Genomic DNA, 17,570 nt, shown 5'->3' with positions numbered 1-17,570 from the left:
TGTTTTACTTTCTAGAGCAAACAATATTGGCTTGGACCGAATTATACTAAAGAAGGAGTAGCTGGTAATGATATTACTCGAACAAATGTACCAGATATTCGGGTAGCCTATCGATACGAGACATTAGTTGACGAATTGTCAAATATTTTCAAAGTCGTTGAGAAACCTGAAGCCGTTCCATTTTAATCCTTAGCGATAGTACAAAGAATCGTAAAAAGTATAATATTCTAATGATGACAAATGGTGCCCACAAAATTTGACGACATTCACGACGAATACTGTAGTGCGAATTTTGTGACGTAATTATGCGATTTTATGCTAATGATTTTTCTTTACTCACGATGATTCCCTTACAGAAGATATTCTCATTATCAAATATATGATAACATCAGAGTTATTTTTTTAGTGCTAGATATAGAAAGATGAAACACAATTTATTAAATTATCTTGTTTAAATATTGTCAGTACCAAATGACAAAATTTTCATATTTTCGTATTTTAAGGTGTATCGAATACAGAAAGAAATATCTTATTAAAAGTAAATGTAAACTGAGTTACAGAGTCTTTCATTCAGATTGCAGTTTTGATGCAAAGCAGGGATAAATTAATCTGAAATTTTTCATGTATGTTGACCAATTTAAGAATAGATAGGAATTTAGATAGGGTTCAAATTTCAATTATTATAACTTCGATAGTGTGTATTAGTTTGAATACTATTATAGGTAAATTATAATAATTATAACAGAGTGAGTATTGTACTAATTTTATGTTAGAAAAGAGGAACATTGTATAGTTTTGTGTGTCAACTATTCATTTTCCATATTTTAACCACACAAAAAAAATTGTCAGCCCAGCTTTTTAAATTTTAGCTTTATTTTCGTACCTTTTTGTACATTTATACAACTACTGTGTATATTTGTTTTTAGCAAGCGTATTTGACTCGTCTATGAGTAGTTTATTCATAAAATGTATAAATCACATTACCTATACTTGATCTTTAATTATCAACCGATATGAACGTTACATTTAATTTTCAATTAATTAAGGTCGCGTAATAATAAAATTATCTATTTTCGAACTATTAACAAAGAATCATTAACTTCTGTTTGGTATTTAGTCTTCAATACGACTTTCCAATCAACGAGCTTTTATGGACAAGTATATAATAAAATAATTAATATTCATAACGTGACCTAATATTGCATACAAATTGTTATTAGGTAGAAAACAAATATATTTATTGTATAAAGTATATTCTATAAAAGAAAAAAATATACTTGTATCGTTAAAGTAATTTGTGTTCTCAATACAAAAATAATTGTTAAAACATATTTTATATTCTTCCAGTACACTTTTTGTGAAATGTTATTATAAATAGAAGTTGTAATAGAAGAATCTTATTCAATTAACAGAATAAAATGTATTTATACGATAAAAATTGAGTTTTTTAATATTACAGTGTTAAGAACACCCATGTGTTTGTATACTGATAATGAGAACTCTGTCTTTGAAGAACTCTATTATTTCTCAAATTACAAGATTGCAAATTTAATAAAAATTATAGTTACGATCATTATGTTATGAGAAATATCAATTTTTCGCAAACTATGTATCTTCGTAAGTTTTATACAAATTTTAAATAGTTCTTCGCGAAGTCGGTATTGTTCAAACGTGCTTTTGAATTGCATAGTTCATAAGTATTGTCCCTAGATGGCTATAGATTATAGATGGCCATTCCATGAACCTAGTGACACCTAGTGGCTATTGAATTTCCATGCTCATTCCATAAGTAACATTCGTTGAAATGCCTTTTAGTAACAGATGAGTAATTTTCACTGTTTAATGTACATATGTGACACTATGGATTACAGAGTCTTGATAAATGCTGTGAACCCTTCTATTAGAAACAGATATACAGAAAAAACGTAGGAAGTGAAACTTCCACAAGTGGCTTTCACCTATTTATACGCGAGTATCAAGTGGTTAGATTCGGGAGTGATATGTGTTATTATTACTAGTGTTTTCTGTTGTGATACTTAATTATTACATATCAGTTTCTGTTAAAAATGGAGACAGTCCGATCTTGTGGTTGTAAAGGCATAAGATCCTGTCTCCTCTGTGAAATCGAATATAATATAACGAAACCAGATCTAAAATCTCAGTTAGAGGTTAGAATTGGTTTTTCTACTATATATGAGTGATTATTAACTAATGTTCTAATTATATATCAACGAATTTGTAAATTTTTGTATGTTGAAATATGTTTTAACTACTGTGTTATAAATATTATATTTCAGAAGTATCCTAGCTATGTCTACTGTCCGCATTGCAATAAGGCATGGCCTGGTTGGGACATGGACCTTTACAAAAGTCATCCAAATCACCAGGGAAAGGCTATAGAGTTTCCTGGTGTTTATATACAGGTGTTAAGTTTGTAGTTAAGAAATTATTTTATTTAAAAGATTATTTTTTATTATTTAGAGTAAATTATTTTACATAGAATGTCCAATATTAATTCCTACAATTTAAAATTGGATAATTATTATAAAGAAATATATTTAAAGTGAAAATAGTATCTTTTCTGTGTAGGACTTTGTCTAAGAAAAAATTTGCTCTGAAAATTTGTACAAAGCAACCTGCATTTTTGAAATTGCATTTATGATAATTAAGTATTTTGTGTGTTAGTAACAGATGATTTTATTTTTTATGTATATTAACAATTTTTTTAGATACTTCATATTTTAATAATATATTTTATTTTTGTAAATAAACAGCTAGAATTTTTAAATTCAAATGAAATTGCTTCATTGATGAACTCATTGGATGAGATACCTTGGGAACCTTCTCAAAGTGGTAGAAGAAAGCAGGTATTATGACCAAAACAAATTAAGACTACTTATAATAAGTGTTTTAAAAATAATTGTTTTAATAAAAACAATTAATAAACTTATTGAATTTCAAAGTGCTAAAAATTAATATATTCTTTGAGACATTAAATGAAAAAAATTAAGTAAAACAGTGTGATTGGAAAATTAAAAAGATAATTTTATGAATTTAGAATTTTGGTCCAAAATGTAATTTCAAGAAGAAAAAACTTCGCTTGGGCTTCTTCAATGGTTTCCCAAAATGTACTCAATTTGTGCAGCAAAAATTTTCTGAAGTTCCCTTACTCAAAAATTTCCAAACAATTGAGCAATGCACTTTAGAGTATGATCCACTACGAGGAGCATCAATAGACCCTCATATTGATGATTGCTGGATTTGGGGCGAAAGAATAGTTACAGTTAATGTTATGGGTGATTCAGTTCTAACAATGACTCCTTATTATGGACCAGACACAAAATACAATTTGCAAAGTACAGTAGAATATTCTATATCGTGTAGTAATTTGAAATTTGATGAAGTAAATAACAAGAAGCATACTGAAGATATAAATGTGAGATTACCAATGCCAGAAGGATCCCTCATGGTTCTTTATGGTGCTGCAAGGTAGAAATATACCAAATAATACATATGTTATAATTGTGATATAATATGAAGCTTCGTTTAAGAAAGTAGTGTATTAGGCAATACTTTTTATTTATATTGATAATTATATATATATATATTGCATCGATTTAGCAAATGCCAGAATCTTCTGAATGGTTTTTAGGTATCAATGGGAACATTGTGTTCTGAGGGAAGATGTACAATCTCGAAGAGTTTGTTTAGCTTATCGTGAATTAACCCCTCCTTACTTAGATAACTTGTCAAGGAATGAAGAAGTTGAAGAGATTTTACAGAGAGCTTCAATCTTTCAATAAAATTGCAAAGACCAAATTTGTAAAGTATCTTTCTGATAAAATGTACATAATTGTAAAATACATAGTAAGACTTGTAGATTTCTTAACATATTATAGAAATATATTCAATATTTTTACACACATTATCTGCAATTATGAAATTTTATAAACATAACGTTATTGAAGTTAAAATATGCGATAACATGAATTTCAAATAGAACTTTAATTAAATATTTCTAAAACATTTTAGGAACCTTCATATACAGAGAAGAAACAAAAAAAATACATTTCAAATGAAAAATAAAAAAATTAGGGATCATAAATAATATCTCACACTAAATTAAAACTATTATCTTCCAAAATTGTAGGGGATGAAAAGGTATTAATACTTTGAAGAAACATCACTGTACAAAATAGAGCATTTATGACAAGTTATTAAATAACAGAATAATAGATAACATTTTAAGGAGTTTTTAGAGGGTCAGGGGAGGACATGTAAACAACGGGGAAAGTAGTAAAAGGATCTGCTTTTCCCAATGGTTGATATCCATTCACCAAATTTTCTCTCAATTCCCAGCGACGTCTTTCTCTTTCTGTTTTTTGTCTTCTAATCGCTTTGCCTAGCATGCAGGCAAACATTATTCCTGTAAACTGCAAATAGAAGAGAAGAATAATTTTTTACTTTGCTGGATTTTTATTAACCTATTAATTTCTTTCAATTCATTTTTTGGTTTATTAGAATAGCAAAATGAACATAAACACAAACCTGGATAAGAGCAATAGCCAAGGCTCCAGTACCGATATAGAGTGCACTTCTATGAATGATATTTGAAACATATTTGCCACATCCAGTGCTGTAAGGGGTACATGGATAATCAATGCCACCAGGCATGAATGTAATGTTAACAATGTAAAGACCCATAACGCAACAAGATTGTGGGAACTCAGCTCCAGTCTCTTTCATAATATCTGTCCAATCTTCGTATCCATAATATCCACAGCAATGAAGCTGTAAACATACAAAATGTATTCTCTAATGATTTTATAATTGTGATAAATTACAATTCTATAATAAACTTAATGAGTAGTAATTAAATGAGAAAATTCTTGATTTGTTGCTAGTAAAACAATATTTTAATATTTAACAACATTAATACTAGTTTAACTATTTAGTAAAAAATAAATTTATTTTTCTGTATTTCAAAAACTCGAATATTACCCTGGATTGTATGAAGTCAACAGCATCTGTAGATATATTGTGTCTTCCATAATCGTGGATTGTCCTTAGAAGATGTTCAGATAAGGATCTTTGTATATCATTTTGAAGGGCATAAGCTGTAATTGCAGCAGCTAACTCCAGTATAAGAACTATTGAAAGAGATACTGCAAACTGTAAATGTAATTATGCTTATTTAGTTCCTCTAAAATTGATTCATATATAACATAATAATATGTTGGGCAGCCCACTTTACAAAATAAATCATAAAATACTTACCACAAGGACCATGCAAGTACTTTCTCTGAGAGCTCCACAACATCCAAGGAAAGCTATCACAAATACAAGGATTCCAGCAACAATTAGAATAGTTGCTGGGTGTAAGTAACGTAAGTCAGGTGAATCAAGGAAGTTTTCATTTACTGCATAAATAGTTGTGCCAACAGATATTATCATAATCCCAGTTAACTGTAATATTAAAATATATACAAAAAATTAGATGGATGAAAAATGAATGAAAAGTAGAAATTATTTTTTTTAAACAAAGGTGAAATTGACTTTATCTAACGATGTTATTAATTTTGTTATTTCATTGAGAACAAATTGTCATTTTTGAAATTTAAACGACGATTACTGTTTTATGCAATAGAAAAAGATGATAGAATTCCCTTATCTGTATCAAAAAGATTAGTTATCAGAACTGATAAAACGATCCATGCACGTACGTACATATGTACATCAGGTGAAACAACGATTTCTCGTCTTAACCGAAATCTCATAAATGAAGAATTCCAATTGTTTCACAGAACAATGAATCTATTTTATTAACTTCAATGTTTTATCCCTTTTATACTCATTCACACCCTGACGCATTCTCTAAGGTCATTCTTTTCTCTTTCACACCGTATCGCTTTTGTTCTAAACATCCTCTCGAACTTTAACATATCGATCATCCATTCCAATAATCTAAATATTATTAAGGATACGTGGCGACGGTTTGTCGCAGCCACGCAACCTTTCCTTGTTCTGACCAGGGGTACCCCCACAGTACTATATACCATACTTGAATTCAAGTAACTTGACCATGTAATCTGAAACGAGCCTTTCAATTAAATAACTCAACTCGCGTGAAGATAAATTTGAAGTGAAGTAACATGACTAATTTAAAGTAGCTTTTAATTCAAGTACCTAATTGGCTACTCTGAACGAGCCTTCATTTTCATTTCAATCTTATAAATTTTCGTAAACTCATAGAAAACAGAGGCAAAGAGGAAAAATAAAAAGGACAAGGAAATGCAACTTGTCGATGGTTCGCGACGTTGCAGGCCTTTGCTATGCAAGGTAATAATTCATCGGGGTCGACCTCACCCAGCCGATATCGATCCACCCTGCTGGCCACACGAACGACAACCGTAGACCTATGATCCACGTTCGTACATCGAGGGTTGACCTAACTTGTTGAATCTCAGGGCCGAGCATGGTTATTCTCGTTACTTTTTCTCTTCTCGGCCAGCAGGAAAAATCGACGTCGTCGCAGTTATTGTCGTAACGTCAGCCTCGACCGCATTTATCGTTCTCGTTTTCTCATTTAAAGAACTTAATTATCATTTGCATGTATCCACTGTCTCTTTGTTTGACTGTAGATTCTGACATTACTCGAATCACATATTTGGTTGCTGAATCTGGCTGTAAGGCAAATCAGCATAAGTCACGCATTTTATTTTTCAAGCTTTCACGTTCGGTATTTTCAATTTTATATACGTAGATATATACACTGCATTTATAAATTGTGGCTTAAAAAATTTTTGGAGAGACATTGTATCGTAATTTTGACATACGATAAACTTTTGTTTCGATTTTATGTTTGATGTATCCTTACCCTTGTAAGCCCTTAAATTTAAGGGCATGTTTGTCAATGAAAATTGCAAGGTTTAACAGGATACACGAATCTGGTAAAATTTTTTTCAGAAATGCTGTTTACAGTAATTTAGAAAAAGAAGTAAGTCGTTTTGATTTTTTTTCGCAAATACAATACTTTAAAGTAGACCTTGCATTTTTACTGTATAAAGCGTGATTTATGTCGTTTTGCATTTTGATCGTACAATTATCGGAAATTTTTTCTATTTTCCTATGTATTTCTGTCTTAACAAACTTTATATATTAGATTCAATGGACTTAAAAAAAAAAAATAGAAATAGGAAGCCAAAATGAAATGACAATTTTAAGAAAATGAAATGACGCTCTATTGTTATTAAGTTAGGTTCTTGTTATTAGTTTTATGCTAATGGGGATTCATACATTTTTAGTAGGTTTTATATAGAAAGTATTAAAAAATGGATCTAAAACTTGAGGAATTTACAACAGTTGCAAAGTAAATAATTTATTTAATTAAAGTATACGACTGAAATACGAAATACTGATTCCACATTTACAAGAAATGTTCTAACTAGGTTTTTAAGTATTTCTGTTCTGTCTCATATAACTTCCTGTTGTTATATAATTTTTATGTAATGTATGCAATTACGTTGAAATAATGTCTACTTATATCTGCTGTGCTGCAAGAAAATCCTACATTACCGAGTGTTTGTATAAAAGTGACATATCAAGCATACATATATTTGTTAAAGATTTTGTGCTTCATTTCTTAACCTCTCATATCACTGTTTCCAGATTATAAGAATAATTCGCGTAATGTTCACAGAACACCCAAAATTCTCGTTTTTACTTTAATTATAATATATGTATATAACAGTGAATTATTTTTAAAGAAAATATGTTCGTTATCAGCCTAACCATCGATAATAAATTGACTCCTTTATATGTTTTCCTGTCACTGTTTCCAGACTAACTTCCAAAAAACATCTAAACTACGAATTAATGCATGAGGCTGTTATATACATATAAAAAAGTTTAAAGTCTAATAATTTGCATGCTCTGTAATTTATTTTTTATTTTTTTTTGGTCTCGTCACTCTTCATTCCCAGCTATAGCTATATTTACCAATCTCTTGTGCCTGTGAGTAATCAAGCTAGTAAACAAAAAAGTTGTACCTACTCGAGCGCGAAGGCCACTTCATTTGAATTGTGTATACATTATTTTGGAAATTATCGAAAAAGCAATCGTCGCAATTTGAAGCGAAAAAGCTCTTTCGCGAAATAATTACACTAACATAGAGACTTTAAAATTAAGTTGTTTCACTATGTGCGTATATACCTCATAAAGCTATTAACTGACTAATAGGAATCCACTTTCAATAGATTACTAGTTTCCGTAAGTGTAATATGTATAAGTTCAAAGTTTTGCAACTTAACTCACTAAATTCTGTTATTTTAAACTTAAAAATAATCTTAACGACCTGTCATCAAAATGCGTTATACTATTTACGTTTCCTTCTAACAATAAAAAGTTTCTTATATGAATATCTAATTTTCATTGACTTTCCGATAACGTAATCGACAATTGCATATACAGGACGCCATCGAAATAAGTCCCATTTTGCTAATTTACTCTTGCTAAGCTAAGGATAAAAGAAAGTCATGTAGACATAAATATAATATCCTTATAGTATATTTATTATTATTATATATATTATACATTTATTATTCTTCAGAATGAGAAGGAAAATTTTTAATTCTTTCGCGAAATCCCCTCCCTTCAAAGGATTGGTCACCGCGTCGCGTCGTCCCAAATTTTTTGTTGAAAAATATGGCCACCTTACTTTAACCTTATTGTTAGTAGTAGGACGATCTTATTAGTAGTGGGACGCAGTAAGATGCAGTGCTAAAATTGCCGCGGACCGATCCTTCGGTACCTACTTTGAAACTTTTAACTTCCAATTTTTGTTATTAAGTGTGTGGAAAGAAATTGTGCAACTTTTTTTTGGTTAGTGTACTCTGGAAGAATTTGTCGACGCGTGGAAAAAATTTTCTTTGTCGATAACATTATTTATGGTGAGTACAGAATTTGTTCTAGATCCACGAAAACTAAATAAATATTGACTTGTCGAATCTCGCTGTACCAGTGATTAGGGGGTTAACTTTAAAAAGATTAAGTAAATTTCAACCGTTTCTAAAATATTCTATAGTAAACAAAAATGTCTTTCTTGAAATGAATCAAAGCAAAATACCAAAAAAATGTACCAAACGTTTTAGTGAAACACGTTGTAAATTTGTTGTGGCGTTATTAAAAATAGTCTTTTCCGACTTGGGTTATTTAACCTATTTTTCATTTTTAAGAAGAGTAGAATAGAGTAAGTGTACCGAATACTAGATATTAGCCATTAGTTATATCTTTAAAAACTGAAACGCAACAAAGTGACAAAACTGCAACAGTAAAGAGGGGATTCCCTGCTACCACTTTTATAGTTTGACCGCTTCGTTGCGTTTCATTTTTTAAATATATAGCTAATATCCAGTATTAGGTACACTTACCTTATTTTACTCTTTCAAAAAATGACAAAAGGTTAGGTCTTGGTTAAGTTATGCTAGGTTAATAAAGTAGGACCACTTATTTCGATTCTCATTGTACTTTTTACTGTATCCTTATTTGTATTTTTTATCGCTCACAAAGAACGATAAATTATTTCATATTTGATATAAATTGCGTATTTGTTTATCGTGTGTTCAACCTTTCCGGGAAATTGATCATTGACTCCTTATCGACGATAAGTTTATCCGTTTGATCGATATGCTATCATCAGTTCTATAAACGCATCATAACGTAGAAGCTAGTGGTAATTGAAAGGAGTCAAGTCAGCAGATTTGAATGATGATTGCTCGATCAATTAGAAACAGTCTCACATTCGTGTCCTTGCATTCAAGCCTCGTGCCATCTAATTAATGTGGCCATGCTCGCGTTCGGTGAACATTTGTTGAACAATGACAGATTACTGCGAAAGCAATCAGATGAATAGAAAAAAGAATGGATACGAGCAAATAAACAAACGAAACAAATATTCTATCATTGATCCTCACGCGAGAGTTATGGACAGCTTCGAATATTTACGCATTTATGAAAATTTGAAACGTGTAAAAAGTCGCAGCATACATGTAATAGTTTAAAAACATAGAAAATATAAAAAATAAAGTGGAAATTATAATATTCGAAGGATGAATTAAATATTTATTTAGACTTCATGTCTCCAGCCGTGTTCATAAAAATTTGTATTAAAAATTCGCAATCTAGTTATAAAGAAACTTTGATTAATCGAGTCGTCAGTCATCAGTACATTACATATTGAGCAGCAACACCCGATAACTCGATCGAAATGCGGGATTAACAAAGCGTTTGATAACGTAACATCCCGACAAAAGAAGTCGATAACGCGAAATAAAAGAAAACGAGTAGATCGACAATTCGCGCGAGGAAAATTTGCATAAATAAAATAGCGAGATACTAGAATAAGTGGCAATGTTGTTCGATATTCAAAATGGACGGACAGACCATTGCAAATGTCGAATATTTGTTCAGTTTAATCGATAGAAGATGGTAAGCGTATTCGTAGACGATGCGATAGTAACACGTTTGAATGATAGATGAAAAGGAGACGAAAGAATGTGGCTACGAACCACAAAGAGGGCGTTAACTGCGCAAAGCAGGTACTTGATGCAACGCAGGCCAACATCGAGGTGCGTGGCAGCCATTTTGGTGCCCGTTTTGCGAGGATCCTGTTGTACGCAAGTCCACCACGGGAACAACACTGTCCCTTCTCTCTCTCGCGAGCGACGATGAAGCACCGACTGAACGCGGAAAACACCTAAACTCGATTCGATATATCGCATTATCTACTGATAAAGAACCACACACGTACTGATCGTGCACGTAACGCGACGCTCGCTACGTGCCTTCCTGAAAATCTTTTTCTTCTTAATGTTCGTTTTTCATCCATTTAGATTAGATTTTGATGTACACTGTAGCGGAAGCAACGTTGAATTTTATAAGGTCGATTTGATTTTTTGAGCAACTTCTTATTCAAATTGTATTTTCGAACGAATTATTTTAAATAATTATTGATATTCTACTACTTCTATCCAAACAAACGAAACGAAGTTGTTGAAAACATACGTAATGCAAAGGGGATCGTTGTTCGTTTATAATCGAAGCGTTCTTGTGGAAGGCAGTGTAAGTGCCAATATTGAATAATGTTTTCTCGTTAAAAAATTTGTACGTGCCACATTGAAGATTTTCTTAACAGAAAAAATTGTTCACTTTTGATACTTACGCTACTTTTCATAAGAACGTTGTAATCGATTTTTGGTGTTATTTTTAGTCAATGAATAATAATTGTAATATCCTTGAGGAATGAATCACATAAGTGTATTTTTTTTATATGAGCTTGGAGGTCTGTAAACATCCTATCAGGAAGTGGAAGAGATTATACTTTCGTACTTATCATTCTTACTATTATTTTTTAGTTCCACATTCAGATTAATAACTTTGAGATATTAGATATACTGAGAATTTAGATATACTGATTGTGAGATGACAATTGTAATTATAGGAACTCTTCAAAACAGTTGGAGGATACCACTCCATGTTGTTGTTCCACGTACATTTAAAAATATGCAGATTTTGTTTCTCAAATGAGAAGATAAACTAATTCAAAATAACAGAGATTTTTTTCTGCCATTCAATAAATCTTAGGAATACAGTTTTCTGAAGCTTATTATGAAAACTAACATATAAATACATTTAAAATTAGTATAATTTGTTTCATTTTCAGCCATTTCTTCTTGGTAGTTTATTAATTAGTCTGTACCTTGATTATGTACCGTCAGTTAATTATCATTGAAAACATATGAAATGTTTACCATGGGGAGCCTCGAAATGGTCGGCACTGGAACACATCGACCGGTTTCTACGCCCATGCGTGAAAATACAGGGAATATGACTCACGCGTATCATCGTGTAGGTAATTCAGAACACGTTCATTATTCATAAACAGGAAAGTATTACAAGCCAGGGTAAACTTCATTTCCAACCAAGATTCCTTCCTAGGCTGATATAACAGCTTTACTCAATATCAATATTGTTCCATTTCCCAATTCGTTCTAAGGAAAATTCTAAATCAAGCGAATGAATGACCTTTGACCTTTAAAAATGTTTCTTTAATCTTAAAATATTTCTTTAATCTTTAATCTTTAAATGTATTCTTTCTCTAAACGACCTATGTCACATTTTCAAAAAAATTCGAGTTAAAGTCATAATCAAGATCTAGAATATAGAATTTATATTTGCAGAAAGAAGAAAAGACATTAAAAGATTTTTTTTTATTTCAAGATAGAGGTTCAGAAAGACGCGAGTCCATAAGACAGTATTGAATTGAAAACTATAAACGCTAATATCTGGAAAATAAGAACATATGATTTAGATCATTTTGCTTTACGACCAGATACGTATGTATAATTAATTTGCTTCATTAATGTATTGATGTTGTCAGCAGTATTTTGAAAATGTATTGCATTAAATAGATTACTCAATTGTGATTTGTTAATATTAAAAAAGTTGATTAAATATTATTTAGGTTGAGATATAAATTTAATAGAGACTTCGATACGTGAAAGTGTCTAGTACGCAGGCGCGCTTCGACTGCTGCGCAATTACATAGACCAGCAATTGCGCAGCTTGGCGGGAAAATAATCTATTTGAATATTAATTAAACGGGGATTTCATTTAATAGTTTAACAATAATAATACAAATATATTACAATAAGATCTCTTAAAAAATAGAAAAGTCTAGTTAACAGAAGTTGAAATGTTTTAAATTTGTTACAAATAACAATACAACCAAATTGTTAAAGGAAATTTCTTTCATAAAACGCTGTTAAAAAATTTCATATTCTTTATTTCATTGATCTTCTGGATACAGAACGTTTTTTCACATTCCTGACAAAATTGTCACGAGAGTTTTACATGGATGTATGTATATATACATTATTATATATATTTTACTGCATTATGTTCTATGAATTCAGGATTCCATGACAAAATGAGACAACAATATAAAACATCTTAATCGTAGTGATATACTTTGTGATAAAATCACTGTAGTTATAATTTTTTTTTGCAATCAGCCTTTAAAAACAGATGTTTCTTGCATATAAGATAATTTTTAAAGTTCCACAAAATCCTTATACAACTTCGTAACTGTTCTTAATTGATTGTGCTAAATAAACTGAAAACCAGATTCCCATTGCCTAAAAAAATAATGGAACTCGTTATATGATGAAAACGGAAATAGTAACTTAAATATTAAATACTTTAATATTAAAGAGGTTACATTGAATACTTCAATATTAAAGAGTTACCGCATGCTAATTACCTGAATGAAAGCAATGCCAATACCAACACCACCGAGTTGTAAAGCGTGAGACTTTATGAAAGACAGGAACTTCTGGTAACAGCCCTCGGAGCGTAGGTTGCTTGAATTCAGGGTACAATTACTACTTTCTATCGCTCCCACTGGATCTATACAGCATGAAACAGGAAGGCCGTCTAGGGTGTTGATCCAATCGGACGCGGCATTTGTTCCGCAACAATCGAACTAAAATAGCGAATATTTAATAATTAACGTCATAAAAGAAAAATGTTATTTTTCTTTTTCACATTGTGAATAAATTAAATATTTATTATGTCAAATTGCAGCTTGTTTTCCTAGAAAATGTTTAATTTTTATTAAAGAAGAATATAGGGTAAAAGACCCAATTACTATCAATTTAAAACTATAATGGTATTTTTCCTCCAGATAAATTACGATTTTAGTTCTATGCGAATTTTTTGTAGAGGATTTCGGAAGGTCTATTTGTAATTTTAACGAAATAGCTTAGAGTAAAAGTAATTGGATCTTTTAGTTTGTTAGAGAAAGAGAAAAAGACATTACATCGCGCTGAAGGTTATCCCAGATCAACTGTATTTCGGTATTATTCTTGTATATCGACATCGTATCCATCATTTTGCTCTCGATGATTGTCCCTGCCCTGGCTCTTAAAACATATCCAGAAATACCGCCAGACAATTCCAAAATAAAGACGATAACCAACAGTGACGTAAACTAAAAAAACAAAATACAAAATTGAAATTTATTGTATAAAGTAAGCCCATATACTAATAACTGTAATGGATTTAGAGAAATTTTTCTCATATCATGTTTATAAAACTATTCCAAACTTTATTACAAAAATTTTACAGTGCCTTCAAAGGCAAGAAAATTCTTTAGATGCCTGAATTTGACTAGATTGTCCTGTATATATGCTAATATCAATTGATATAAACGCGTAAATTAAACACAGGTGTGCAAATAAGGTACTACGCATGCGTATAACAATTATTGCGTGTTACTCACTGCGCAACCCAGCGGGAAGTTTGTTCATTACTTCACAATTATAACTATGTATAGTAATACTTTTTAAATTGATATTAACAAATAATATAAAATACAAAGAAAGATCTATGAGAATTCTTCTGAAGTTGAAAGTTACCGAAGACAAAAATTCATTCGTCATTTTGCATAAACGGAAAATCGCTTTTTTATCAGTATTGCAGGAATTAATGTTAGTAAATCATAAATTACCGTCACTATCATGCAATAATTCTCACGGACAGCGCCACAGCATCCGAAGAATGCAATGAAGAAAATAATTGCTCCGATCGCGATAAGGAGCGAGGGAACTGAGAGAAACTTATTGTCCAGGAAATGTTGATAATTGTGGTAGACTCCATGAATTACCACGCCGATGGATAACAAAATTATTCCTGTTATCTGAAAGCAGAAACATTTTCTTTATACATTAGACTCACTATTACAATATTATTTACAAAGTAGCTTTTTTTATTAATCTGTTTTATTATCCATTTCCTCTTCTTTCACTCATAAAGAACAGCTACTTAAGTTTGTTCAACAAGTTTTAGTACTTTCTATGCATATAAGTTAATAAATACATTTTAGATCGTTGAGCTTGCTTAGAGTTTTATGTAATTCCTACAACGTATATATATTGGTATCAATTTAAACAAATCCAAACAGTTTGCTCTAAATCGTTGGTCGACTAAAATCGGCTAGACCTGTTTACATAGCAAACTGGATCAACATTGGATGAAGAAAATGAGATTAAAAGCGCCGCATATCCAATTACAGAGCGATGCGAAAAATGAGGCTAAAACGAAATTGTGCTTAAAAGTATCTAATTATCTCAGACGAATTAGTTCAACTAGTGATAATCAATATGATACAGATTTATTGTACAAATACACTGATTGTTAAATTACTTTAACAACAAAAGTAGATATAAGTATAAATTAAAATGAGGTTAGGTTAGATACTATTACCAATAGTAACTGTTTTATAAAATTATAGAATGATAAGGATGCATTTAACAAACGTTTTTGCAATCGTAATAATTATTACGAATCACAGTAAAATAATACAAATTGTTATTGTAAATTCATCAATTTCTCTAAAATATCCTAAATAATTGATACAGTTAACGAAACTTTTAGCAAATTACATTTTCACTCTATATAAAAGATTTATAGAAATGAAATAGAATTATGAATTAAAATTACGAATAGGAATATTACTATTCACTACTACAGTATACTTAAAATAACGTATTAAAGTAGTAATTCAATAATGAATTTATGGAAAAATCATGAATTTATTCGTTTCTGTTTAATTTAAAAAGATATTTCTTAAAATAACATTAAGTAATAATGTATAAATATTTATTTTGAATATTGATTGCACGTGCACCTTATATCCCTTAAAATGAAAAGTCTTTTCAACTGCTGCGGTGTCCGAGCGGTTAAGGAGATGGACTTGAAATCCATTGGGTTCTACCCGCGCAGGTTCGAATCCTGTCCGCAGCGAAAAGTTTTTTTTATAGATAAAAATTCAAGTATCAGTATTCCACACAGGAGTACCAACTCCCCTGTTCATACAAAGCAATATAAAATTTATTGCATCATTTTCACTAACCTCTTTCAAACAAAACTTACACTAAGTATTTCACATACGTTTCTTATTAATAATATATTTAAACAAACTGGGTTAAAAGCAATTTCAAAAATCCAGGGATCAAACTAACTCCTTTTATCTATGATTCATTTCTCTACTCATGAGGATGATAAAAACGTCTGAAAAACTTTTCCGCGTAAGAGGCAGATTCTTTCTATCTTTTTTGTATCATTATTGTTCCCTTTCGTAGACGGTATATTATCAACTGGCACACTGTCAATACATGGTTTGTATCTCTTAATTAAAATGTAACGCAATAGATACGTCGGAGGAGAAAGGAAAATAATAAGTGTGTACTCGGAGTTTGAAGTTGAAAAAACACGTGACAAATATGCAAGCCCAATATGTTAATTAGTTTCAGCCAATTTACAACCTGTTTGCTCAAAAATTATATACTCTATAACGTAAGATGAAGAAAATAAGACGCAAATGCGTATGCATGAATATAACCTGTATCGATATATTCGATCTATGCATGACGCATAACAACGTGATCTATATAGCGGGAAACGAATTACTTTACTCTGACATCTGTCAACGATTAAATTTCCGTGTTGATATAACGTCTATTTAATCTTGCAGTTGAATTATTTTGACATCGCCCACGGGATTCTACATCAATATTTGTGTCGATATTTAGGTTATATCGCGGTTAGGATAACACTCTCTTAATCAAAGATAAATATCGAATTTGTGTAGATAAAGGAAAAAAGCTAGAAAAATTCCTTGCGTACTACAATTACACTAAATCACACAATTGTTATGCTTAAAATAGCATAACAATTAATCTATGTTTATATCTAGAAGGCTTTTCTGTAATATGAAAAGTAAGGGAAAAGTCGAGTATGACACACGAATAAGAGCTTAACTTATCACTTTCCGTATGGGCCCTCCAAGAACGTGCAAACAAGAGATTTATCACAAGTAAACGTTCTCTTAGGTTTTAGCAAAAATTTGATATAAGAATATATCGAAGGAATTGAGCGTTTCTTAAGAATCTATGTGTCGAACATACGCGGGTGGACGCATGACATCGCTCGAAACAGGAAAATGATAGGAAAAAATAACAAATTACTCACAACGAACAGCAAGTTGAACACGAACATCAGATATTTCACGCATCGTGAACCGAGAGACAATTTCATAGCGTTAACCATCTTTCCGCACTTACGAGTAAATAGAGTATCACACAGTGCTTTTTAAAGAAATAAAATATCAAGAGTACTTATGGTCCTTCTTCGTTATTACAACGATCAAAAAAAAGCGCATAGACCGGCCGAGAACATTGCAACGACGATTCACTACTTTTAGACAGTTATCGCGTGGCTGCGTGTTCAGACGCATGCGCCGCAATAATACTCTCAGCCAAGGTTACGAAACTTCAAAGGTTACCAACCGCAAATTTGTCTTTTTTTTTGTCTTTAACTTCCATTATTCTGTCTTTTATCGTTCGTCTTAATTGACACGTTGTTGCAAATAAAATCAAGTGCATGTAGGTAATTTTACGCATTCAATTTCATCGTTATATAAATAAAAAAATTGTAATTTTCAAATACGATAA

The 17,570-nt window shown here is 30.9% G+C and overlaps 3 protein-coding genes and 1 non-coding gene across 11 annotated transcripts in view; 3 read left to right on the top strand and 1 right to left on the bottom strand.

Annotated features, from left to right (window-relative positions):
• Ampdeam (AMP deaminase) overlaps positions 1 to 1,294 on the top strand; it is a 32,159-nt gene extending 30,865 nt beyond the window's left edge. For all 7 annotated transcript variants that reach the window (XM_076378520.1, XM_076378518.1, XM_076378519.1 and 4 more), the window contains one exon: positions 16 to 1,294. In XM_076378520.1, the coding sequence (XP_076234635.1) occupies positions 16 to 186 (171 nt within the window). In that variant the 3' untranslated portion in view covers positions 187 to 1,294. The remainder of the gene's footprint in view (positions 1 to 15) is intronic.
• Positions 1,295 to 1,804: 510 nt separating this feature from the next.
• Positions 1,805 to 3,925, top strand: LOC143179013 (alpha-ketoglutarate-dependent dioxygenase alkB homolog 4). 2 transcript variants are annotated; one of them, XM_076377980.1, is made up of 5 exons: positions 1,805 to 2,168; positions 2,298 to 2,423; positions 2,775 to 2,867; positions 3,059 to 3,489; positions 3,653 to 3,925. In XM_076377980.1, the coding sequence occupies exons 1-5, from the start codon at positions 2,067 to 2,069 to the stop codon at positions 3,801 to 3,803; spliced, it is 903 nt and encodes a 300-aa protein (XP_076234095.1). In that variant the 5' UTR covers positions 1,805 to 2,066; the 3' UTR covers positions 3,804 to 3,925. The 2 variants fall into 2 exon arrangements, with proteins under 2 accessions (XP_076234095.1, XP_076234096.1); XM_076377981.1 differs by having other exon boundaries at positions 2,298 to 2,437.
• Positions 3,926 to 4,189: 264 nt separating this feature from the next.
• LOC143179014 (uncharacterized) lies at positions 4,190 to 17,338 on the bottom strand. The gene is made up of 8 exons (XM_076377982.1): positions 17,089 to 17,338; positions 14,567 to 14,755; positions 13,877 to 14,047; positions 13,319 to 13,540; positions 5,278 to 5,466; positions 5,002 to 5,172; positions 4,549 to 4,791; positions 4,190 to 4,433 (listed from the first exon to the last, which is right to left on the bottom strand). The coding sequence occupies exons 1-8, from the start codon at positions 17,164 to 17,166 to the stop codon at positions 4,245 to 4,247; spliced, it is 1,452 nt and encodes a 483-aa protein (XP_076234097.1). The 5' UTR covers positions 17,167 to 17,338; the 3' UTR covers positions 4,190 to 4,244.
• On the top strand, positions 15,780 to 15,861 carry Trnas-uga (transfer RNA serine (anticodon UGA)). Its single transcript has one exon. It is a non-coding gene; the product is annotated as a tRNA-Ser (tRNA).
• Positions 17,339 to 17,570: the final 232 nt, after the last annotated feature.

The sequence above is a fragment of the Calliopsis andreniformis genome, chromosome 5 (genome assembly GCF_051401765.1).
Source record: "Calliopsis andreniformis isolate RMS-2024a chromosome 5, iyCalAndr_principal, whole genome shotgun sequence".
Lineage (NCBI taxonomy): Eukaryota > Metazoa > Arthropoda > Insecta > Hymenoptera > Andrenidae > Calliopsis > Calliopsis andreniformis.
This window is presented reverse-complemented; position numbering and strand designations above follow the sequence as displayed.

Excerpts from the sequence above, each read along its gene's own strand:
- LOC143179013 (XM_076377980.1), top strand. The coding sequence starts at position 2,067 with ATGGAGACAGTCCGATCTTGTGGTTGTAAAGGCATAAGATCCTGTCTC. Across the intron at positions 2,868-3,058 it reads AAAGTGGTAGAAGAAAGCAG|AATTTTGGTCCAAAATGTAA; the intron begins GTATTATGACCA and ends TTATGAATTTAG. Across the intron at positions 3,490-3,652 it reads GTTCTTTATGGTGCTGCAAG|GTATCAATGGGAACATTGTG; the intron begins GTAGAAATATAC and ends AATGGTTTTTAG.
- LOC143179014 (XM_076377982.1), bottom strand. The coding sequence starts at position 17,166 with ATGGTTAACGCTATGAAATTGTCTCTCGGTTCACGATGCGTGAAATAT. Across the intron at positions 14,048-14,566 it reads ATTATTGCATGATAGTGACG|TTTACGTCACTGTTGGTTAT; the intron begins GTAATTTATGAT and ends TTGTTTTTTTAG. Across the intron at positions 4,434-4,548 it reads TGGCTATTGCTCTTATCCAG|TTTACAGGAATAATGTTTGC; the intron begins GTTTGTGTTTAT and ends TTCTATTTGCAG.